General features: G+C 43.3%; 1 protein-coding gene across 2 annotated transcripts in view; it reads right to left on the minus strand.

The window, feature by feature from the left end:
• The window catches only part of LOC124142194 (glutamate receptor ionotropic, NMDA 3A-like), a 180382-nt gene that overhangs the window by 13027 nt on the left and 139554 nt on the right, over positions 1 to 27801 (minus strand). For both annotated transcript variants that reach the window (XM_048400060.1, XM_048400059.1), the window contains exons 4-7: positions 9953 to 10086; positions 9267 to 9417; positions 8062 to 8352; positions 60 to 179 (exon numbers count right to left, since the gene is read on the minus strand). In XM_048400060.1, the coding sequence (XP_048256017.1) occupies positions 60 to 179; positions 8062 to 8352; positions 9267 to 9417; positions 9953 to 10086 (696 nt within the window). The remainder of the gene's footprint in view (positions 1 to 59; positions 180 to 8061; positions 8353 to 9266; positions 9418 to 9952; positions 10087 to 27801) is intronic.

Genomic DNA, 27801 nt, shown 5'->3' on the forward strand with positions numbered 1-27801 from the left:
TGTCTTACCCGAATGGTACTTTTCTGAAAAAGCCTCACACTCAACTGTTCATGTCTTACCCGAATGGTACTTTTCTGAAAAAGCCGGGCAAACTCCCGATTCCGCACAATGCAGATCATCTCTTTGGCCGAGTCATGCGCAGAAATCAGTTCCGCACTCGTCACTGCTCTATGGAGACGCTGAAATAGAACAACAAATATGTTATAACATACCAGGAAGTTGTGGAATGACAGAGATGCTATGGAATAAGAGGAAGGTTCTGGGGTAAGAGAGAAGATATGGAGTAAGAGAGAGGGCATGGAATAAGAGAGAAGGTATGGAATAAGAGACGTTCTGGAGTAATAGAGAGGATATGGAGTAAGAGAGAGGGCATGGAATAAGAGAGAAGCTATGGAATAAGAGAGAGGCTATGGAATAAAAGAGATGATCTTGAATAAGAGATAGGTGTTGGAATAATAGAGGGGATATGGATAAGAGAGGGGATATGGAATAGGAGAGAGAATCTAAGACAGGAGAGAGTCTATTGAATAAGAGAGAGGCTATGGAATAAGAGAGAGGCTATGGAATAAGAGAGAGGCTATGAATAGGAGAGAGAATCTAAGATAGGAGAGAGGCTATTAAATAAGAGAGAGGCTATTGAATAAGAGAGAGGCTATGGAATAAGAGAGGGGATGTGGAATAAGAGAGAGCGTATGGAATAAGAGAGAGGCTATGGAATAGGAGAGAGAATTTTAGATAGGGCAAAGGCTATTGAATAAGAGAGAGGCTATGGAATAAGAGAGAGGCCATGGAATAAGAGAGAGGTTGTGGAATAAGAGAGAGGCTATGGAATAAGAGAGAGGCTATGGAATAAGAGAGAGGCTATGGAATAAGAGAGCAAAGTCACTTCACGACATGTTGGTAAATGTTTATGTAGTGTTGTACGGGACTCTGAAATAAACATTAGGTTATTGAAAAAGAAAGGTACTAGATTTACAAACAGGTTTTGATCAAGATGGAAGTTATAGAACAACAGAACGATTAGTTTTCCTCAATCGCCATTCGGATATTAAAGGTGACTGTCAGTGTTTTGAAGGTTTACAAAATTCAAAAGATGCATTCAGCCCAGCTAAACTATACGATACACGACGCTCTTCATCCCGTATTGATACGCATAGTTTACAACCGATTTCGGATTATTTTATCATTCAAGTTTCGATCTTAGACCTTGTACATTACCGTTAGTTTTATTATTCAAGTCGGTCATGTCTAGCATAGTATGCATGTCATACACTAGTTGCCATTCAAAGGCTTAAACGTTGTACACGAACAAATAGATTTATCATTAAGGTTTCTCAAATTCCAATCGATTTACACATTCTAATTAATAAATTGAAGGGCAAAAGAAAGTAAACCAAGTTTTTTTATATAATTGAAAATTGTAAGAACTGTAGTAAAATTTGATTATGTCTATTTAACCATCACTCATTCCTGCAACAATTTGTAAAAAGTGGATGGGTATTTTCATGTAAACATTAATTGGTTCAATGAAGACTGGGGTAAAAAAAACTGTATGCAAACACATGACCCCGACCATGACTGAGGTGTTGAAAATTTGAGCCGAATTTTTTTTTATTGATTTGCAAAGATAAAAAGTCCAAGAGACTCATCAGCAGTTGTGTATTATGCGAATTTTTAAATAGTTTTTAAAAGTTTTAAATCAAATTAAATTTTTAATTAAAAAATTATGTAGGAGTTTTCTTTGAGTGGTGACTAAGCGCCAGTACAGTTCATTGTTTGGAGACCGCCTCCGTGGTCTAGTGGTAGAGCGTCCGCCCGGAGAGCGGAAGGTCCAGGGTTCGATCCCCGGCCGCGTCATACCGAAAGACGTTAAAAGATGGTACTTGTTGTTACCCTGTCTGGCGCGCGGCATTAAGGGGCTAAAACAAGGACTGGTCGGCTCGGAGTCAGTATACTGTGTCTGAGGTGGGTATTCATGCTAAACTGCGGCATGGTATCTCAGTGAGCTAGCACTATAAATCGGCATCAGTCCGGACTAGTACAAGCAGCCACACAAACACACACACGTACATGCACGTCGCTATATAAGTGCAATAATCTTGGACGCGACGTTAAACCCAATTTCACCTCACGTCATTGTTTTGATATGAGATCGCCAACGTAAGATATTTTCAACTGAAATTATGACATATGATAAAATCAACTGAGAAGTATAGTTTCATTTGCCCTTCAGTTTAGTTTTATCATCAATCAAGTCAACCAAATTCTGATAGTTTTATCATCAATCAAGTCAACCAAATTCTGATAGTTTTATCATCAATCAAGTCAACCAAATTCTGATAGTTTTATCATCAATCAAGTCAACCAAATTCTGATAGTTTTATCATCAACCAAGTCAACCAAATTCTGATAGTTTTATCATCAATCAAGTCAACCAAATTCTGATAGTTTTATCATTCAAGTCAATTACATCTTATCCATTTTACGCAACTAGAAGTTGTATCATTCGCTTGATGGTAATGAGTTCAATCATAGTTGATATGAATAGGCTACCGAAATATTTCATTTCGGAATATATTTTCATTACAAAAATTGCTTTGCATGTAACTCATTATCAGCTGGTGATGGAGGGTGATTGTGAGTAAGATGCCCCCAGACCGAGTCCCGGATTAGACTGTCCCCAACAGGTGACGCCCGACAATACATACAACACAATGCATCACCACGACACATGCAGTGTGGCAGCGGGTTATTCATTACCATGGCAACCACTTACAACGTGCTAACGGTTCATACTTGCCAGGGCATTGTGTTGGTAAAACAACTCGTATTCCCTCAGTTAACCCCACGCTCCATCCCGACACCACCGCAACACCAGAACTCTATCCTCAGTCGAAACTCAAACCCATTCCCCTATTGAACTGACTCAACAGATCTCTCAGCCTTAACAAACTTACCCACAGATCAAACCACCTCCTCACCACCTACCCACAGATATCCATGCCTCCTCATCCCTTACCCCCAGATCTCTACACCTCCTCACTACCTACCCCCACACCTCCTCACTACCTACCCTGGATCTCCTCACTACCTACCCCCAGATCTCCACACATCGTTATCCCTTACCCCAACATTTCCACACCTCTTCACTTCCTACCCCCAGATCCCCTCACTACCTACCCCCACACCTCTTCACTTCCTACCCCCATATCTCCTTACTACCTACCCCCACACCTCCTCACTTCCTACCCCAAGATCTCCTCACTACCTACCCCCACACCTCCTCACTACCTACGCCCAGATCTCCTCACTACCTACCCCCACACCTCCTCACTACCTAACCCCACACCTCCTCACTACCTACCCCAGATCTCCTCACTACCTACCCCCACACCTCCTCACTACCTAACCCCACACCTCCTCACTACCTACCCCAGATCTCCTCACTACCTACCCACAGATCTCCACAACTCCTCATCCCTTACCCCAACATTTCCACACCTCCTCACTTCCTACCCCCAGATTTCCTCACTACCTACCCCCGGATCTCCACACCTCCTCACTTCCTACCCCCAGATCTCCTCAATACCTACCCCTTCCACAACTACATTATCATCGATGTAAACATCTTCACATCCTTCAAAGACAACCCAACTATCATCTGTATAAACATCTTAACATCCTTCCAAAACAACCCAACTATCATCTGTGTAAACATCTTAACATCCTTCCAAAACAACACAACTATCATTTGTGTAAACATCTGAACATTCTTCTAAGACCTCCCAAATATCACCTGTGTAAACATCTTAACATCCTTCAAAGACAACCCAAATATCACCTGTGTGAACATCTTAAAATCTTTCCAAGACAACCCAACTATAACCTGTGTGAACATCTTAACATCCTTCTAAGACAACCCAACTATCATCCGTGTAAACATCTTAACATCCTTCCAAAACAATCCTTCTATTTCTTTACGAACAACTTTTGTCCAAAACAAATCCACTATATCTGTAAACAACTTTCCAATCTTGCAAAACAACCTTCTTTCTTAACATCATACCACACTCGCAAAACAACAGTCTACTTTCTTTCTTAACCACACTTGCAAAACATCAGTCTACTTTCTTTCTTAACCACACTTGCAAAACAACAGTCTACTTTCTTTCTTAACCACACTCGCAAAAACAACAGTCTACTTTCTTTCTTAACCACACTCGCAAAACAACAGTCTACTTTCTTTCTTAACAACACTCGCAAAACAACAGTCTACTTTCTTTCTTAACCACACTTGCAAAACAACAGTCTACTTTCTTTCTTAACCACACTCGCAAAACAACAGTCTACTTTCTTTCTTAACCACACTCGCAAAACAACAGTCTACTTTCTTTTAACCATACTTACAAACCAACAGTCTACTTTCTTTCTAAACCACACTCGCAAAACAACAGTCTACTTTTTTTCTTAACCACACTTGCAAAACAACAGTCTACTTTCTTTCTTAACCACACTTGCAAAACAACAGTCTACTTCTTTCTTAACCACACTCGCAAACCAACAGTCTACTTTCTTTCTGAACCACACTCGCAAACCAACAGTCTATTTTCTTTCTTAACCACACTTGCAAAACAACAGTCTACTTTCTTTCTTAACCACACTTGCAAAACAATAGTCTACTTTCTTTCTTTACCACACTCGCAAACCAACAGTCTACTTTCTTTCTTAACCACACTTGCAAAACAACAGTCTACTTTCTTTCTTAACCACACTCGCAAACCAACAGTCTACTTTCTTTCTTAACCACACTTGCAAAACAACAGTCTACTTTCTTTCTTAACCACACTCGCAAAACAACAGTCTACTTTCTTTCTTAACCACACTCGCAAAACAACCATTCTACTGTAAATGTGAACACACTTTCATTTTTTGCAAAACAACCGTTTCAAACCAATTGGTTTTGCAAACGTGACATAAAGAACTCCTACTTTATTTGTAAACACCTAACATCGCTGCACAACAACATTGCTTCTAACAAGCTCCTTTGTCAGATGCCTTCTTGTACTGTATTTATAACACATTCTTCTTTTCATGTCTCAGTACAAGAGCCACTCTACCTACTTTTATCAAAATATCCTACCTCCCATATCTCGTTAAATACCCCCACTTTATTTCCCTGTAAAATATATCTAACACTTCATCCCCCATTACTTTGTTAATTTGACAGAAAGCCATTATCATGGCGTGGATTTCGAGAGGCAGGTTTGATTTGACTATAACGGTCCAATACAGCGCTTAATGCCGACCAGTCCCGAGTACAAATGAATAACCATTATCATTGTATATAAAATCAGCGTGGACATACTAAGGCGTACTCGGTATGCTCCTAAACTATAGGCACGTGCAATCAAATCATTGCATCTCTCATGGTATTAATTTGATTTGCGGTGCATGCTGGTTTTCCTCCGAGGGCACCGCTAAATGTACTCGCTTGCCGAGACTCCGCGGACGAGAAAGTTTCATTCAATCATAATTAAAACCAAGGACGTGCCCCCCCCCCCCCCCCCCCCCAGTATGCAAAAACTACAGTACAATACCGAGATAGATCGCTTCCCAGTATAAGCTGCTGAAATAACCTCAGTGACGGAATATATCTCCTTTCGTTGAAAATCGATGCTTGCATTTACACTGGCAATATTTTACATCCCGTAATACGAGTAATATAAAAATGGCAGTTAATCCGGTAGCCAGTAGCCATGCAAATGGGAGAGCTAGTAGCAATAATGCTCTTCAAGAAGTTTTTATTTTAAATCAATGAAGGGAGAGTACAAAAGAATTCAAGTCTTGTACTGTATATTGATTGGCTTGTTTTTCACTTTCCCGGCTAAACCATATGATTAGTGTCCACCCAAACATGAAAAACCGTCTGCATGTTCTTTGCCCGTCTGTAGGATCTCCCCCAACCCTCATCCATCTATTATAGGTCACCCAAACGTCTGCAGATTCTCCCTATCCCTTACCCATCTATTACAGGTCTCCCCACCGTCTGCAGGTTCTCTCCACCCCTTACCCCAACCCCGTCTATAGGTTCTCTCCACCCCTTACCCCAACCCCATCTATAGGTTCTCCCACCGTCTGCAGGTTCTCTCCACCCCTTACCCCAACCCCATCTATAGGTTCTCTCCACCCCTTACCCCAACCCCATCTATAGGTTCTCCCACCGTCTGCAGGTTCTCTCCATCCCTTACCCCAACCCCATCTACAGGTTCTCCCACCGTCTGCAGGTTCTCTCCATCCCTTACCCCAACCCCATCTACAGGTTCTCCCACCGTCTGCAGGTTCTCTCCATCCATTACCCCAACCCCATCTATAGGTTCTCCCACCGTCTGCAGGTTCTCTCCATCCCTTACCCCAACCCCATCTATAGGTTCTCCCACCGTCTGCAGGTTCTCTCCATCCCTTACCCCAACCCCATCTACAGGTTCTCCCACCGTCTGCAGGTTCTCTCCATCCATTACCCCAACCCCATCTATAGGTTCTCCCAACGTTTGCAGGTTCTCTCTCCAGTCGCGAGGAAGCGGACGTTGGGTTTCACCTGGACTTATAATATCACCAGTCAAGGTGAAGTGGGCGAAGGGTTTCACATGGACTAGTAATATCTCCAGTCACGAGGAAGCGGACGTTAGGTTTCACCTGGACTAGTAATGTCTCCATTCGCGAGGAAAAGGACGCAGGGTTTCATATGGACTAGTATTACTTTCTGTTATCCGGCAAACACTGAATATCAAACGAAAGTGTATACTTGGGCTTTCTGGGTGCCCACGCAAAGCGCAATAGGTTCCGCCATCACACAACAATGACCTGGGACTCAACACTGTGCAGTCTTTTGACGATGAGCTGTACACATAATATCATCCCCGCGGAAGGAACTCGCGTCTCAATGACACAAAGCACCTTTGTTTTAAACATGCATTACAGCAACACGAATGATGATTGCCAAGGCGGTGTCGTGTTGTCGCGCTGTGGTATTCATTAAATAAGCATGTTATAATCTCGAACCCCTTACCTCTCGCACTCGTGTAGCCTCGAAGCTCTGTTATCTCAAATGTATGTAATCCACGAATTAGTGAACCACATTATTCTGGCATTTCTCATACCAAACGGAAATAAAATTCCCCTCTCATGCGATTTAATCCTGCATCCGTGTACCTACGGTTTCTTGTCTCCCATGGACATGTAGTCTCGAACCCCATTCCTCTCGCATATCTCACATACCAATACCCTCGTACCCCTTTACTTTAGCGCCGCGTGTCCTCCAACTACCTGTCCTCCAAAAGTGTCTGACGTGAGGACAATACAGTAAAATTGTCTTCATCGGCTCATGTCAACTGATGAGGAGTGAGTTGGACTTTATGCCGCTTAAGCAACATTCCAGCAACATCACAGGGAATATCAGAAATGGCTCCCAACACCTTTCTCATGTAGGAATCGAATAGGGATTCGGTATGACGAACGAACGCTTTAACCATTAGGTTATCCAACTGCCCCCGGAGCCACATGGTGGGCAGTTGAGATTTTTATTATATATATTTTTATATATATATTTACTTCATAGTATCCTAGTGTTGTACAAGATCGAAACATCCCAAGTACTTACGAAACTTGAGGTGAGGTGAGGTGAACGTCGTGTCCAAGATTATTGCGCTTATATAGCGATGTACATGATGTGTGTGTGTGGGTGTGGGGGGTGGGGTGGGGTGGGGGGTGTGGGTGTGGGTGGGTGTGGGGTGTGTGTGGGTGTGTGGGTGGGTGTGTGTGTGTGTGGGGGGGGGGGGGGGGGGTGTGGGTGTGTGTGTGGGTGTGTACTGACTTCAAGCCGTCCAGTCCACCCCTTTAATGCCGAGCGCCAGACAGGGTAACAACAATTATCTTTTAACGTCTTTTGGTATGACGCGGCCGGGTATCGAAAACCGGACCTTCCGCTCTCCGGCGGAGGCTCTACCACTAGACCACGGAGGCGGTCCACACTTTTAAAGGTCAATGACGTCATAAAATGCTTACCTGACTGAAGAACAGCATATGGGAGCTCTTCCACTGACTGTCGCCGGGTGAGGCTCGGAAACGAGGCACTAGCCATTTGTACACAGCATGCTCCACGAAGCACACGATAATCCCAATGATAATCCCCACGCTCATCATCACGAAAAGTCCCGCGTGATGTTGCACCTCCAGACGAGATTCCTCCTGTGTTATTCGCTGTTTGAAACACTGAGCGTCGGCGAAGTGCACATCGATGAGGTCGTCGATGTAGCCATTCTGATGGTAATCCATAATCTTCCTAGACAGCGCCACCTAGTGAGAATTACAAAGTTATATGTGTTGACAACCTGTGTGTGTAGAAATGGCAATTATAGAATGACATTAACACAAAGAGTCCGCCATTTTGTCCACAGGATCCCCACTTCTATGTTGCCATATGCATCAGTTACAAACATCCATGCTGACTCAAAGAGTTACGGACAGAAAGTAAGGTCTGTGGTCTAAGACGTCCCAACTCGTTATACGGAGTTGTGTCCCTTAGTTAAGTTGTGATCCGCTGACACGGGTTAGACCAGATAATAACTTCTGGTCTGATTTAATCAAATAGTGTTCGCGTGATTACAATGGCTCCTAAGCATGGTGCATCAACTAGTTTGTTTTATCCAGGGCAAGATTTTGCTTCCGTGGTGTCCTTGGTTTTCTTTGAACTGCTTCAATAGTGACCAATATTGTTAATGAAAAACTTCAACAACTTTATACCTGAATTTAGTTTACAGTACGTGGTATTTGTACTAAACCTACTTACCCCCGGGTGTCACCCCGCCGGGATATTGCTGGAATATTGCTAAAAGCGGCGTGAACCTCACTCACTCACTTCACCCTCATCAACCTCTCGTCAACCTCTGCAGCCTCTACCGACACCCGATTCTATCATATTACTACAGGCCCTCGAACATCCGGGGTAGAATATGTCTTCAGCAACCCATGCTTGCCGTAAAAGGCGAATATGCTTGTCATAAGAGGTGACTAACAGGATCGGGTGGTCAGGCTCACTGACTTGGTTGATGCATGTCATCGTATGCCAATTGCGTGGATCGATGCTCAGGATATCAATCACTGGATTGTCTGATCCAGATTCGATTATTTAAAGATCGCCGTCATATAGCTGGAGTATTGCTGAGTGCGGCGTTAAACAACAAACAAACAAACAAACAAACAAAACCTACCTTTAGCGGAGAACCCTTTGGAAGCCCTATTCCATATCGATCATCTCCGAAGATTTGAGATAGGAGCTTCAACTCACAGTTAGGGGCCAAATGAGCCCTTGCATAGTCAAGTATTGGGTAGTCCCCTAAATAGGCGTCCAGTTTTCCCTCCCTGAAAACAAAAACCTTATTGTATTCTGTCCTAAAAGGGTCGTCTTAGGCGCCGCGATTCACTGTGCAGAGTTGCGTCCCTTGGGCATGCCAGAAACCTACGATTGTGGGTTCGAATCCCGGTTCGACCCGATTATGTTTCTAGGTTTGTCAGCACCATACCCGTGCTCGCGGGTTTCACCGAAGTGGTAAACGTCTGAGACCTGCATCACTTCGGGCTTTCATCCCACATTAAGCTGACACGCCGCGATATAACTGGAAGACTGTTAAAAGCTGCGTTTAACCCAACTCACTCACTCTGTCCTAAAATGAAAACATATATATTCACTACCAAAAGAAACTGTGGTCAAGCGCGCTGACTTGGTTAATGCATATCATCGTATCCCAATGGTGTGGATCCACACTCATGACAGCAATTACTGGATTGTCTGGTCCAGACTCGATTCTTTACAAATCACCGTTACATAGCAGGAATATTGCTGAGTGCGGCAACAAACAAACAAACAAACAAACAAACAAACAAAGCATGTACTTACAGCACCTCCTCAATCCCCCGGTCAGTCTTGGACACCGGGTAGTTACTGGAGACCTCAACTAGCTTGCTCTGGATCTTCTTGAGGAATTCTTCCACAGCACTGCCCCGTAACACTCCCACCCGTATAGACTGCAACTGTAAGAAGACAGCACATACATCAGGGTATACCACTCCCACCCGTATAGACTGCAACTGTAAGAAGACAGCACATACATCAGGGTATACCACTCCCACCCGTATAGACTGCAACTGTAAGAAGACAGCACATACATCAGGGTATACCACTCCCACCCGTATAGACTGCAACTGTAAGAAGACAGCACATACATCAGGGTATACCACTCCCACCCGTATAGACTGCAACTGTAAGAAGACAGCATATACATCAGGGTATACCACTCCCACCCGTATAGACTGCAACTGTAAGAAGACAGCACATACATCAGGGTATACCACTCCCACCCGTATAGACTGCAACTGTAAGAAGACAGCACATACATCAGGGTATACCACTTCCACCCGTATAGACTGCAACTGTAAGAAGACAGCACATACATCAGGGTATACCACTTCCACCCGACAAAACCCTCCCGTTTTCACTGCAGATGTAAGGAGACTTGATATACATCATGCTACCCACAAGCAAAACACCCAATGCTGTGAAGTGATACACGCCGGTGATACACAGGGTGTTGGCTTGACGAGTCCATTGTTAGGACATCTGTTGTGTGACACCCCAAGGGACAACGAACACACTCACAATAGTTTTTGTCGTTTTCTTGTGGCTACAAGTTGCACTCTATAGAAACAAGGGCAATGCTCCACAAATCCAGCACCAATGGTAAGTATACGGAGAGGTTATGTGTGAAGCACTAAGTTAGCAACGAACACCAAATCATTGAAAGTACAGTGCACTTTTACTCATTTGGGTTTCCAATAATAACTTTTACAGGCTTCAATTATCCCCGTAATTGATTAAGATGTTCATGCCGTCAACTTAGGAATGATACCTTAGCATCAGCATCTTACTGACTGACCCATTGTTGATGACATACAAAAGGCGACCCGCTATAGATGACATATTCAGACTATGACTCACTATTGATGACACATTCAGACTATGACCAGCAAAAGATGACATATTCAGACTATGACCCGCTACAGATGACATATTCAGACTATGACTTACTATTGATGACACATTCAGACTATGACCAGCAAAAGATGACATATTCAGACTATGACCCGCTACAGATGACATATTCAGACTATGACTCACTATTGATGACACATTCTGACTATGACCAGCAAAAGATGACATATTCAGACTATGACCCGCTACAGATGACATATTCAGACTATGACTCACTATTGATGACACATTCAGACTATGACCAGCAAAAGATGACATATTCAGACTATGACCCGCTATAGATGACATATTCAGACTATGACCCGCTACAAATGATATATTCAGACTATGACCCGCTCATAACACATTCAGACTATGCCCCACTCATGACATATTCAGACTATGACCCGCTCATGACATATTCAGACTATGACCTGCTCATGACATATTCAGGCTATGACCCGCTTTAGATGATATATTCAGGCTATGACCCGCTACAGATGACACATTCCGACTATGACTCACTGTTGATGACACATTCAGACTATGACCCGCTCATGACATATTCAGACTATGACCCGCTTTAGATGACACATTCAGACTATGACCTGTTCATGACATATTCAGGCTATGACCCGCTATAGATGACATATTCAGACTATGACCAGCTATAGATGACATATTCAGACTATGACCTGTTCATGACATATTCAGACTATGACCCGCTCATGATATGTTCAGACTATGACCCGTTCATGACATGTTCAGGCCATGACCCGCTATAGATGGCATATTCAGACTATGACCCGCTCATGACATGTTCAGGCTATGACCCGCTATAGATGACATATTCAGACTATGACCCGCTCGTGAAATATTCAGACTATGTCCCGCTATATTTAGACAGTAACTAATTACTGTATATGGGTGTTAATCGATACATATATATATACAACATCGATGATTTTGTACTGGTGAAACATTCATCGCTCGCTGCAACCCTTCCCATCGCGTAACGAGCTTCCCCCTCTGTACCCGCCCTATTGACAGTACCAGTCCCTACAGGGGAGGAGAGCCAGACATCGCTGCAACCCTTCCCCTCGCGTGACGAGCTCCGCCCTCTGTCCCCGCCCTACTGACAGTACCAGTCCCTACAGGGGAGGAGAGCCAGACATCGCTGCAACCCTTCCCATCGCGTGACGAGCTTCCCCCTCTGTCCCCGCCCTACTGACAGTACCAGTCCCTACAGGGGAGGAGAGCCAGACATCGCTGCAACCCTTCCCATCGCGTGACGAGCTTCCCCCTCTGTACCCGCCCTACTGACAGTACCAGTCCCTACAGGGGAGGAGAGCCAGACATCGCTGCAACCCTTCCCATCGCGTGACGAGCTTCCCCCTCTGTCCCCGCCCTACTGACAGTACCAGTCCCTACAGGGGAGGAGAGCCAGACATCGCTGCAACCCTTCCCATCGCGTGACGAGCTTCCCCCTCTGTACCCGCCCTACTGACAGTACCAGTCCCTACAGGGGAGGAGAGCCAGACATCGCTGCAACCCTTCCCATCGCGTGACGAGCTTCCCCCTCTGTACCCGCCCTACTGACAGTACCAGTCCCTACAGGGGAGGAGAGGCAGACATCGCTGCAACCCTTCCCATCGCGTGACGAGCTTCCCCCTCTGTCCCCGCCCTACTGACAGTACCAGTCCCTACAGGGGAGGAGAGCCAGACATCGCTGCAACCCTTCCCATCGCGTGACGAGCTTCCCCCTCTGTACCCGCCCTACTGACAGTACCAGTCCCTACAGGGGAGGAGAGCCAGACATCGCTGCAACCCTTCCCATCGCGTGACGAGCTTCCCCCTCTTTCCCCGCCCTACTGACAGTACCAGTCCCTACAGGGGAGGAGAGCCAGACATCGCTGCAACCCTTCCCATCGCGTGACGAGCTTCCCCCTCTGTACCCGCCCTACTGACAGTACCAGTCCCTACAGGGGAGGAGAGCCAGACATCGCTGCAACCCTTCCCATCGCGTGACGAGCTCCGCCCTCTGTCCCCGCCCTACTGACAGTACCAGTCCCTACAGGGGAGGAGAGCCAGACATCGCTGCAACCCTTCCCATCGCGTGACGAGCTTCCCCCTCTGTACCCGCCCTACTGACAGTACCAGTCCCTACAGGGGAGGAGAGCCAGACATCGCTGCAACCCTTCCCATCGCGTGACGAGCTCCGCCCTCTGTACCCGCCCTACTGACAGTACCAGTCCCTACAGGGGAGGAGAGCCAGACATCGCTGCAACCCTTCCCATCGCGTGACGAGCTTCCCCCTCTGTACCCGCCCTACTGACAGTACCAGTCCCTACAGGGGAGGAGAGCCAGACATCGCTGCAACCCTTCCCATCGCGTGACGAGCTTCCCCCTCTGTCCCCGCCCTACTGACAGTACCAGTCCCTACAGGGGAGGAGAGCCAGACATCGCTGCAAGAACACAAGGTTCTCTCGGTGCAGTATATTACAGATATTCATACATCACTTATGCTTAGAAGTAGGACATCTCGGAGGTTGCCACTTGTAGCCCCTTTGTGGAGAGCAAAATTTGTTCTAGAAATATTTCTTGTAACTTAACCACTGTTACCCGATCATTATACAAGAAATAAATTCGATGTCAATTCGCAAACACTTTTAAACTTGATTCACAGTTTTTTTTCTGAAAACATTGTACAAAAAGAGCATCCCTCTGATCAAATTGAAATAAAAAACTAAACTTTGGGTGAGGTTATTAGGTGAGGTTCTGCGCGGTTAGGAAAGGATTCGGAAGACTCAACACCTGATCAATAACAAAGTGAAAAGAAATCAAAACGTCAATTAATAAGTTTTTCGAATTCTACATTTAGCAATACAAATCAATGACGACCAGGCAGCGATAAAAAGTCGACTTGAAACACACAGTAATCTGCCAAACTTGTGTTGAGACATGAGCGGATGCTAGCTGAAACGTATCGATCTCAGACAACAGCGTATCATACGCAGCTTCCTACATGTTGGAGAAGTCTTCAAGCTTTTACAGAACTAGTCTGGCTGGTTATACTAAGTACGTAGCCTCCTACATGCATAGATCAACATGTCATCTCGTGTATGTGTAAATCTAAAGGATCTACACAATCCATTCAACATGACATCACGTGGATGTATAAATCTAAAGGATCTACACAATCCATTCAACATGACATCACGTGGATGTATAAATCTAAAGGATCTACACGATCCATTCAACATGTCATCTCTAGTATGTATAAATCTAAAGGATCTACACAATCCATTCAACATGACATCACGTGGATGTATAAATCTAAAGGATCTACACAATCCATTCAACAAGACATCACGTGGATGTATAAATCTAAAGGATCTACACGATCCATTCAACATGACATCACGTGGATGTATAAATCTAAAGGATGTCCACAATCCATTCAACATGACATCACGTGGATGTATAAATCTAAAGGATCTACACAATCCATTCAACATGACATCACGTGGATGTATAAATCTACGGGACCTGCACACAACTATCAACATGTCATCAAGTGGATGTATAAATCTAAATGATCTACAGAATCCATTCAACATGACATCAGGTGGATGTATATATCTAAAGGATGTCCACAATCAATTCAACAAGACATCACGTGGATGTATAAATCTAAATGATCTACAGAATCCATTCAACATGACATCACGTGGATGAATAAATCTAAAGGATCTACAGAATCCATTCAACAAGACATCACGTGAATGTATAAATCTAAAGGATCTACACAATCCATTCAACATGACATCACGTGTATGTATAAATCTAAAGGATCTACACAATCCATTCAACATGACATCAGGTGGATGTATATATCTAAAGGATGTCCACAATCCATTCAACATGACATCACGTGTATGTATAAATCTAAAGGATCTCCACAATCCATTCAACAAGACATCACGTGGATGTAAAAATCTCAAGGATCTACACAATCCATTCAACATGACATCACGTGGATGTCTAAATCTACTCACAATCTACACACAATCCAACAACCACGTGTCTAGGTCCACATGTTGTTCAACACTCAACAAGTTTCACCTGAGTCAAATGACCTATTTCGGTACAAATACCTATACATATCATTATAGTATCCGTAGTAATGTATATTAGCAGAGGACAAATTAATACCAAAGATTCTTGTAAAATAATAACGCATTAATTTTACAACATTGTTTACAACAAGGTGAGGTGAGGTGAAATTGGGTTTAACGTCGCGTCCAAGATTATTGCACTTATATAGCGACGTGCATGTACGTGTGTATGTTTGTGTGGCTGCTTGTACTAGTCCGGACTGATGCCGATGTATAGTGCTAGCTCACTCAGATACCATGCCGCAGTTTAACATGAATATCCCAATCAGACACAGTATTTTGACTCCGACCCGACCAGTCCTTGTTTTAGCCCCTTAATGCCGAGCGTCAGACAGGGTAACAACAAGTACCATCTTTTAACGTCTTTTGGTATGGCGAGGCCGGGGATCGAACCGGCCGTCCGCTCTCCGAGCGGACGTTCTACCACTAGACCACGGCGTGTTTACAACAACGATGCGAGTGTAAATAATGATGTCTTGAACAAACTCGGATCTCCTTAAAGTCATCACCCTTCACACAAAGATTAAGCCCTGTGCCCTGTGGTTCGTAGGAATACGATTATAAAACGTTTGTCAAAATATTATTCCAAAAATGTTTAACATAAATACTTTACTAAAAACAACTGAAAGGAATACGATGTTTCAGAACAAGGAACCTGCATCCCAAATTTCAGCTTCGTCAGTCAAGCGTATCAGAGGGGAACATATTTCACAACATGGTAAACGTGCAAAGGTGTTTCAACTTCAAAGGTAAGTGTCAGGGTTGCTGGGTGTCACATGGTCATGTAGCATTTAAGTAGTCCGTCACAAGAATGAGACCCCTCTTTGAAGTGCTGTAGGTGCCTGGCCCTTGTCTCGACAGCCGAAGCCATAATTGGTTTGGCTTTAGCCAGCCAGGGGGTAACTGAATCACCTCCAAATTGGCGAAAAAACCCGGCCCGACGTCCGTGGACAGTTTCTTTGTTAACAAAAGTGTGGTGCGGTGGGGTAGCCTATTGGTTAAACGTTCTCTCATCACCCCGAAGACCCGGGTTCGATTCCCACATGGGTACAATGTGTGAAGCCCATTTCTGGTGTCCCCCCACCGGTATATTGCTGGAATATTGCTAAAAGCAGCGTAAAAATCACTCACTCACTCACTTCACCCTCATCAACGTCCCGACAACCTCTGCAGCCTCTACCGACACCCGATTCTTTCATATTTCTATTGTTAATCTTACATTACCTGACACATTAATTACTGTCATATGGAAAAAAGGGTGTTTTTTAAATTGCTTTGAGTAGTATATATATATGCACATAAGGAGCCACATGCCTATTAGGCCATAATGAAAAAATAACAGGCACACATATCTCCATTTCAGCATTTATGATGCTGGCAAAAACTGCAGCGTTTCATCTGCGCTCGTCGTCATAAAGTCTTTTTAGTTACATGGCACCTGATTGATATTCTCATGGGAGCCGGTAAACAAAATAAATAGCCGAGTTCAATAGAGCTCATGGTCCTAAAATACAACCTGGCACCGCTACAATCACAAAACTAGCGACAACTTGCGCGCGTGATCAGGGTTTCAGATTGAGGAGGAAGTCTCGCGAGACGTCAGATAGCTTACGGTATCTGGAGGTTTTCGCTGACGTGGCTAACTGTCTGTTTAGTATTCTCGCCCTAACCTGCTCGATCCTTCCCCCATCCTTCTACGGACTGAGGTAATTTGTCACTCTGTCGCTAACAGAAGTCTCGCGAGATTCAGCGACATTTTGCATTCAAACGCGACTTTGTTTTTTCAATTATATTCGCGTGAAGGGCACGCGCTTGCCGGGTTGTATAGTGAACGCTGCCTGTCTCCCTGGAGTCCTGTTAGCGCTGATATTTATTTCCGCAATCTACAGAGATGGTTCTTTCAATTCCAATTCCCTCACTGTTTTAGTAAAGTATTCCTCCCTACAGAGGCCGTCTATGATGTGATATGGTAACATGTTATTATTCAATGTGATGTTTCTCAACATTAAAAGAGATCGAGTAAACCTCAGTGAACTCGCATAAAGCAATTCATTTTTGTAATTTAATCAAATATCTGTAATATAATCAAACCTTTCAATATTGCTCTTGCAATAAAAAGATAGTGAACGTTTTCTTGTTTGACTATTACTCTATAACAAATAACGGGCTTGACTAAAGACCTGATAACACACTTGACTAAAGACCTGATAACGGACTTGACTAAAGACCTGATAGCAGACTTGACTAAAGACCTGATAACGGACTTGACTAAAGACCTGATAACGGACTTGACTAAAGACCTGATAACGGACTTGACTAAAGACCTGATAACAGACTAGACTAAAGACCTGATAACGGGCTTGACTAAAGACCTGATAACGGACTTGACTAAAGAACCTGATAACGGACTTGACTTAAGACTTGATAACGGACTTGACTAAAGACCTGATAACGGACTTGACTAAAGACCTGATAACGGACTTGACTTAAGACTTGATAACGGACTTGACTAAAGACCTGATAACGGACTTGACTAAAGACCTGATAACGGACTTGACTAAAGACCTGATAACGGACTTGACTTAAGACTTGATAACGGACGTGCCAACAGACCTGATCACGGACTTGACTACATTTCTGATCACGGACTTGACTACATACCTGCTAATGGACTTGACTAAAGACCTGATAACGGACTTGCCGACAGACCTGATAACAAAGTTGACTACAGACCTAATAACGGACTTGTCTGTAGACAGTGTTCGAAATAGACATCGGCCCGTAAGCCCGAGGCCGACAGATTTGTTCTCGGGCTGATATTTTTAAATTTCAGCTGGCCTTTATGGCCTGTAGTTTATTTAAGTGATGTAGGAGATAAACATACTGTGTTATCAATGTAGAGCTAGGTTACCTGTAGATTTAGCCCGCTAAATTGAATTTGGAACCGAACGCTCTACATCGCACGTCACCATTATGACGTCATATCGCTCATTGTGACTCAAAATATATGACGTCACAGTCTTACATAGAAAAGCGCCAACATTCCAAGCTCTCTGTTGTCTCCAAAAACGTAAGTACATTCCCTTTGTAGATTACTATCGTGTTTTTTGCACGAAATGTATTGCCACACAACCTTTGAATATTGTAATAACCGCATCTGTGCATTTTGTAACCTGTAATTGTAGATATAATTATGTAAATATGCCTACCGACAATGACTGAAAATAGTACTATTCTATGAGTATTAGCTTCCGCGGTGATGCGACCGTCAAAACAGCTGTTTCAATCAGAGGGGGTTTATTGTGATTTAATAGCTTCTGATTGACCAATCAGAATCGATAAATTCCAAATTCATGGTAGAATATTGATTAAGCATTATTTAAGTAATGTGATAAACACAACTTTCACATTTATAAACAGTAGGATTGGACCTTTCAAATGGTGTGTGCCATGTTGTAGCAAATATGTTTCACAACCTGATAATTTCCTTGATAAATGTAGGCTTCATCTATTACCACCGAGTCTCTGGGAAAGTGGTACGACGGTAGTAAAAGTTTCTGGTTGACTGGTAATGTACAATAGTTTATATTGCAAGAGTGTGTCTCGCTGTGTCCTCTAAAATGTTTTGGCCTACAGTTTTTTTTTTCCACTGGGCCTACAGTTTTTGAGGGGGCACGGGTGGCCCAGTCGTCTAAGGCGCCGCGATTCGCTGCGCAGAGTTACGTCCCTTGGGCACGCCAGGAACCTATGATTATGGGTTCGAATCCCGGTCCGCCCCGATTATGTTTCTAGGTTTGTCAGCAACATACCCGTGCTCGTGGGTTTCACCGAAGTGGTAAACGTCTGAGACCTGCATCACTTCGGGCTTTCCTCCCACATTAAGCTGGCACGCCGTGATATAACTGGAATATTGTTGAAAGAGGCGTTAAACCCAACTCACTCATTCACTCACTACAGTTTTTGAAATGTGCTGGCCCTTAATTAAGGCTCTCAGTTTACTCTGCTGAGTTTCAGACACTGCCTGCAGGCCTGATGGCAGCCTCGAGAAAACACCTGATAGAAACACTCTCGTTGAGACAGTACTGGTAGCAGTCCCATTTAGTCTAAACATATTTCACTCACAGCGAACGGAATTGGGTTAGAAGTTAAACAACCCTTCCAAACAAATTCACAGTAAATTATAATCAAAACATGAAATCATGCAAAACATGCAAAAAATGTAAAATGGAAAGAAGTATACTATTTACACAATATTCAATTCTAAAAATGTTGGCATTGCATTTATATTTTATACACGAACATATTTTCTTCTGAAGGTAAATTTATGCTGCCAAATAACAGTAAATTAACATCAACGTCAAATTTCTTATTTTGAAAACATCGAAACGTGTTCAAATTTTGTTTTCCATACTTCTCAATCAAAAACTAAGTAATTGAGTGTGTTTTCCCAGGAGTCAACCAGCATTCATATTGATCGCCATTAATAGCTTCTCAATGGAAGTCACATTACAATTTACAGTGAGTGAGTTGTGTTTAACGCCGCTTTTAACAGTATTCCAGTTATATCACGGCGTGTCGGCTTAATGTGGGAGGAAAGCCCGAAGTGATGCAGGTCTTAGACGTTTACCACTTTGGTGAAACCCACGAGCACGGTGCTGACAAACCTAGAAACATAATCGGAACGAACCGGGATTCAAACCCACAATCATAGGTTTCTGGCGTGCCCAAGGGACACAACTTTGCACAGCGAATTGCGGTGCCTTACACGTTAAACGACTGGCTATACCTTGAGTATAGGTAGATACTCCCCTCAACGATAACATACACACTAAAGATAGCAGTATACCAAGGGTATACGTAGATACGACCTCAACGACAACATACACACTACAGATAGCAGTATACCAAGGGTATACGTAGATACGACCTCAACGATAACATACACACTACAGATAGCAGTATACCAAGGGAATACGTAGATACGACACACTACAGAGTGCAGTATACCTTGAGTATACGTAGATATGCCCCTCAACGATAACAAACACACTACAGAGTGCAGTATACCAAGGGTATACGTAGATACGCCCCTCAACGATAACGTACACATTACAGAGTGCAGTATACCTTGAGTATACGTAGATATGCCCCTCAACGATAACAAACACACTACAGAGTGCAGTATACCAAGGGTATACGTAGATACGCCTCTCAACGATAACATATACACTACAGAGTGCAGTATACCTTGAGTACAGGTAGATGCTCACCTCAACGACAACATACACCCAACAGAGAGCAGTATACCCAGGCTATATGTAGATACGCCCTCAACGATAAAATATACACCACAGAGTGCAGTATACCAAGGGTATAGGTTAATACTCCCCTCAACGATAACATACACACTACAGAGAGCAGTACACCTAGAGTATATGTAGATTCTCCCTCAACGATAACATACACACTACAGAGAGCAGTATACCCTGAGTATACGTAGATACGCCCTCAACGATAACATACACACTACAGAGAGCAGTATACCCTGAGTATACGTAGATACGCCCTCAACGATAACATACACACTACAGAGAGCAGTATACCCTGAGTATACTTAGATACGCCCTCGACGATAACATACACACTACAGAGAGCAGTACACCTAGAGTATATGTAGATTCTCCCCTCAACGATAACATACACACTACAGAGTGCAGTATACCTAGGGTACAGGTAGATACTCCCCTCAACGATAGCATACACACTAGAGTGCAGTATACCGAAAGCATACGTAGATACTAGGGCTGAGACGGGTAACTCGGGTACTCGGGTCGGGTGGGTCCTGAGTAAGACCTGGGTACACACATGACTACCCGGACCCGTGGTTAGTCACGTGATATACTGTTAAATGACATTAACAATAAAACTCAATGGTTACACTACAAGTATAGCTAATGTTCACATTTCATTCTCACTGTGCGACTTTTATATGTTCGAGTGAGGATAAAGCGTCTATCAACCGCAGTGTATGCATGACCACATCGTTTTATATGTGTATCTAAATAGTTTTTGCCAGGGCTGCGGTAAAACAATTCCCATTCGGACATTTTGTACCTAAAACTCTTGGGACCTATAGCGGGTATCCGGGTAGGGCCGGGTAATAGGGTGTCGGGTACCCGGATAGTAAATTTGGCCTCGTCCCAGCCCTAGTAGATACGCCCCTCAACGATAACATACACATACACACTACAAAGTGCAGTATACCTTGAACCGCCCCTCAACGATAACATACACATACACACTACAGAGTGCAGTATACCTTGAACCGCCCCTCAACGATAACATACACATACACACTACAGAGTGCAGTATACCTTGAACCGCCCCTCAACGATAACATACACATACACACTACAGAGTGCAGTATACCTTGAAACGCCCCTCAACGAAGACATACACTACAAAGTGAGTGAGTGAGTGAGTGAGTATGGTTTTACGCCACTTTTAGCAATATTCCAGCAATATCATGGCGGGGGACACCAGAAATGGGCTTCACACATTGTACCCATGAATCGAACCCGGGTCTCGGTGTGACGAGCGAACGCTTTAACCACTAGGCTACCCGACCGCCCCTAAACTACAAAGAGCAATATACCTAGAGTATACATTGATACGCCCTTCGGCGATAGCATACACACCGCAGAGTGCAGTACACCTTGAAAAGCCCCTCAACGATAACATACACACAACACAGTCGAGCCCAACAGACCTCCAATCCTCAAGTTCACATACAAAATATCCGAATTATATCATTAGCGTGCGACCTTCTGAGTGCTTCTTGAGTTTTGTTTTGCAGCAAGTAAATCTAGTTGTGTCAGTCTCCTGTCTTTCCTCGTCCCTTTATATCGTTAGAATTCTCACAAAATTCAATTGTGCCGGAGGAACGCCGTAATTGGGTCTAGAGGTTAAGAGGGAATGCCGACATCATAAGAAAAAATATTGATTTTCAAATAAGTGACAATTCTCCTAAAGTGTGGTCGGTACCCTCCTTTGATGTATTCAAAACATCACAACACAGTGAAGAGAAATAGATGAGGTAGACTTGATGGTGGGGGATAGTGGCACACTCGGGGGGGAGACAGTGCCGAGTCTTTCAGGGTTCTGTTGGATGGTATATCATGTTTCTGTGAAGTGGGATTTGAAGAATGTCTCCTGTTAATCCCGTGACCGGGTTTTACAGTCGGAAAATAGGAACGCGTCAACACGGGACTGTGAGAGCGGCGCGCTTATGTCGGCGGCGGGAGCAGCGCGCTTGTGTCGGCGGCGGTATAAGATGAAGGGCGGGAGAAATAACGCTTCTTTTGTTTAAAAATTTACTTTTGGACATGAAATAAATGTAACGCTAGAGTTGGACTGGAATGAAAGTTGTTTTTCTGACAGTATTGAGCAGGACGATAAGGGCATCATCTCAAGGCATAAACTGACCGTTTGCCGGATGGTGGAACATTGGTCCAGAAGTACAACAGAACACGTTAATGGCAGGTTCTTTGGGTATGCAATCAGCGGACTGACACAAGCAGCACGAACTGCGCCACGACCGGTGCCGACAAACAAGTTTGGGGGTGGGGTGTCGCGGTGAATGGGTGCGGACCCCTCCTTCCAGACACTATACACGTTAAGTACGTGCTCGGCCATCTTGGGTGATATGTGCACCACCAACCTATGTAATACTACAAGGGACATTGTCGCGTTGTCGCATTGTCGCGCTTTGGTGAAATAAAAAATATTACTTAAAGCAAAATAAAAAAGATTACTTAAAGTGCGACAATGCAACAACGCGACAATGCGACAAATTGTCAAAATGTCGCGTTGTCGCATTGCCGCAATATCGCGCTTTGGCTAATTTTGACACTTTTAGTTTGTTTTTGCAAGGGTGACAATGCGAGAATGCGACAACGCGACAATGTCCCTTTTAGAATTCCATACCAACCCCTCTTTTAAAAAAATCGGCCTGGTCAGCTCGGTGTCCGTATACTGTGTCTGAGTGGGGTATTCATGTTCAACTGCGGCATGGTATCTCTGTGGGCTATCACTATAAATCGGCATTAGTCCGGAGTAGTACAAGCAGACAGACAGACAGACAGACAGACAGACACACACACACACACACACCCACACACACACACACAAACACACACACAAACACACACACACACACACAAACACACACACGTTACATAAGTGCAATAATCTTGGACGCGACGTTAAACCCCATTTCACCTCACCTCAAGGCAATAGTCCCATTACCCCAGTAGTATTATTCCGATCGCGGTGTCCGTGTAGATCACTGACCACCTACACTTGACACATGACCAGTTGTAACACCAAGCATAAAATCAACCCACGCCACACATCACTATGGCAACGCTTATCCATCACTCCATCTGTATGCCTATCAACCATCAACAACACGAGAGCATAGTTGCACTTAGGTCCAATATGCTTGTAGAAAGATGCGACTATACTTGTCGTAAGGGACGACTAACGGGATAGGGTGGTCAGCCTTGCTGACTTGGTTGGTGCATGTCATCGATCCCAATTAATATCAATCACTGGATTGTCTGGTCCAGATTCGATTTTTTACAGACCGCCGTCATATAGCTGGAATATTGAGTGCGGCGTTTAAAATAAACAAACAAACAAATCAAACCTTGGCCATTTACTTATATTTTTAGCATTTTCATCAGTGTTAGAATCCCCATATCAAGACCACTGATTAAACGATTTAACAATATCACACATAGACCTTTTGTAGGATATTGATATATTCCTGTACTTCACATAACATATTAACATATTACAATATGTCCCCTGTACGAGCTGTTACTATACTGGTCACAGCGCTCTCCTGCTTATTTATATATGTATTAAATGTTTTGTCGTCTTTGACTGGTTGTCGGTCACATGTGTTTCCGGAAACGCTTCCTTCCTACTTTTTACGACATATGGCGTCTAACAATGTTTCATATATTTCACATTTTTTTTAACTTTCTACATAAAGCCGCGTAACACTGTAGTCACAGTCACATCTACATCAAAATCAACATTTCTATATATATTACTGAGAAGAAGTGAAAGAACACCCTATTCTTTCATATTACTACGCCCGTGAAGATCCGGGTTAGAATATGTCTTCAGCAACCCATTGCTTGTTGTAAGAGGCGATTAACGGGATCGGGTGGTCAGGCTCGCAGATTTGGTTGATGAATGTCATCGTATCCCAATTGCGTGGATCGATGCTCATGATATGAATCACTGAGTTGCCTGGTCCAGATTATTTACAGACCGCCGTCATATAGCTGGAATATTGCTGAGTGCGGCGTTAAACAACAAACAAACAAACAAATATCAGTCTGTATTGGCATAACAGATTAACTATACCAATATGAAAAGATCGGGTGTTCTACAGATTTTTTATTCATGCACCGATTGTCTTTAAATGTAATATCCAGTTATGTATGACTGTTTAATAATCTCATACCAACTTTGACTGGAGTAGGTCCAATAGTTTTTCAGATACTGTAGTAAACGTCGGTACCTTAAATTACCTTCCAGACTATACTTTTAAGAAGTATATACCACTAAAAATAGAATTCAGTTATCAGACTTTGTTCCACCACATTACTTGGAATGAAATATTTTGAATGACGTCACTGAGACCCGTTTTCAACTGGGATCGGGACAGGACTCGATTAGGTGCAAACGAACTGATTTATGGTGTACGTTCTCTGCACCATCAACGCATCTGAACGACATGACTGTCAACTTACAGATGTTTTATTGTTCAGCGCCATTGTTCGTGACACAATGTCAGAATCTCACAAAGCCTTCAATGTCAATGTGACCTTGTCTGTATATGGCTGTGTAGACAGTTACAGGTTATGATCGATGTTGTGTACATCCGATGTGAAGGATATTGTCGTTATCTTTTTCAGCCCTTCTGGAACACCTGGCATACCGATATTGACAAATCAGCTTCCGTAATAGCAGGGGAAGATATGCGATGATTGCATTATTTATATATATTGATAATACTAACATACTTTGGAGCCTTACGTTGCCTAGGAGTATTGTGAAACAGCTGTTGCCTCTCTGACAACAATTTCATAGCAGAGAGAAGCAGCATGAAGCCGTTTTTCAATAATAACATTATGGACAAATGAAGGTTGAATTTTTTTAATTATTATATTATTATTATATCTTTGTCAAGAGATCAAATGTCAGCAGGTAGAAGGTCGCCATGTGTGCCATTGTCGCTTCCATGAATGCAACACAGCAAATCATCGTATGCTGAATGTGGTATATAGCTTGGTAAGTGCGAATGTGTTTTAAAGTTTGACATGTGTGGCTATGCTATAAAGCTTGACATACGTGGATGGGGTATTAAGCTAGACATATGTGGATATGCTATAAAGCTTGACATATATGGATGTGGTATAAAGCTTGACATATGTGGATGTGGTATAAAGCTTGACACGTGTGAATGTGGTATAACGCTTGACTTATGTGGATATATGTTATAAAGTTTGACATATGTGGATGTGGTATAAAGCTTGACATTTGCGGATGTGGCATAAAGCTTGACACGTGTGAATGTGGTATAAAGCTTGACATATGTGGATTTGGTATAAAGTTTGACATATGTGGATGTGCTATAAAACTTGACATGTTTGAATGTGGTATAAAACTTGACATGCGTGAATGTGGTATAAAGCTTGACATATGTGGATGTGGTGTAAAGCTTGACATATGTGGATGTGGTATAAAGCTTGACACGTGTGAATGTGGTATAAAGCTTGACATATGTGGATATGCTATAAAGCTTGACACGTGTAAATGTGGTATAAAGCTTGACATATGTTGATATGCTATAAAGCTTGACATGTGTGAATGTGGTATAAAGCTTGACATATGTGGATATGCTATAAAGCTTGACATATGTGGATATGCTATAAAGCTTGATATATGTGGATGTGGTATAAAGCTTGACATGTGTGAATGTGGTATAACGCTTGACATGTGTGAATGTGGTATAAAGCTTGACATATGTGGATGTGGTATAAAACTTGACATATGTGGGATTTGCTACAAAGCTTGACATATGTGGATGTGGTATAAAGCTTGACATTTGTGGATGTGGTATAAAACTTGACATATGTGGATATGCTACAAAGCTTGACATATGTGGATGTGCTATAAAGCTTGACATATGTGGATGTGGTATAAAGCTTGACATATGTGGATATGCTATAAAACTTGACATATGTGGATGTGCTATAAAGCTTGACATATGTGGATGTGGTATAACGCTTGACATACGTGAATGTGGTAAAAAGCTTGACATATGTGGATGTGGTATAACGCTTGACATATGTGGATATGGTATATAGTTTGACATATGCGAATATGCTATAAAGCTTGACATGTGTGAATGTGGTATAAAGTATGGCATGTGTGAATATGCTGTGAAGCTTGACATGCTTAAATGTGGTATAAAGCATGGCATGTGTGAACACGCTACAAAGCTTGACATGTGTGAATGTGGTATAAGGCACGGCATGTGTGAACACGCTACAAAGCTTGACATTTGTGAATGTGGTATAAGGCATGGCATGTGTGAATATGCTGTGAAGCTTGACATGTTTAAATGTGGTATAAGGCATGGCATGTGTGAACACGCTACAAAGCTTGACATGTGTGAATGTGGTATAAGGCACGGCATGTGTGAACACGCTACAAAGCTTGACATGTGTGAATGTGGTATAAGGCATGGCATGTGTGAACACGCTACAAAGCTTGACATGTGTGAATGTGGTATAAGGCATGGCATGTGTGAACACGCTACAAAGCTTGACATGTGTGGATGTGGTATAAGGCATGGCATGTGTGAACACGCTGCAAAGCTTGACATGTGTGGATGTGGTATAAGGCATGGCATGTGTGAACACGCTGCAAAGCTTGACATGTGTGAATGTGGTATAAGGCATGGCATGTGTGAACACGCTACAAAGCTTGACATGTGTGGATGTGGTATAAGGCATGGCATGTGTGAACACGCTACAAAGCTTGACATGTGTGAATGTGGTACACAGCTTGTATGTGCAGCTACTTGAGTATGTTCTGCTGTGTGTATACACCATCCTCCCGCCGTGCCCCGAGAAGCTGCATCGCCGTCACCCAGACAGTTTCACGTGTGGAAAAACAAACACCAGTTTTTTCTTCATGTCCAAGAACGGGAAGCCACAAAGAACATCGTCTATGTGAGGAATACTCAGCATTGTTCCCTAAATAGTTAATCATTTCTCGTCGCCTTATGCACTGAAAATACCCAGCCTCGGCAGTTGGTAAATCATTTATTGCCCAATTTCCTTCATGCCACGTGTCGAAATCCGAAATCTAATTTCCACTGTTCGTTAATACGTCTTGAGCAGCATGTCGTTTGAGGACCACGTCAGAGACCAGCGACATCGTCAACACTTA

The sequence above is a fragment of the Haliotis rufescens genome, unplaced genomic scaffold (assembly GCF_023055435.1).
Source record: "Haliotis rufescens isolate VD_foot unplaced genomic scaffold, xgHalRufe1.0.p SCAF_2, whole genome shotgun sequence".
NCBI lineage: Eukaryota > Metazoa > Mollusca > Gastropoda > Lepetellida > Haliotidae > Haliotis > Haliotis rufescens.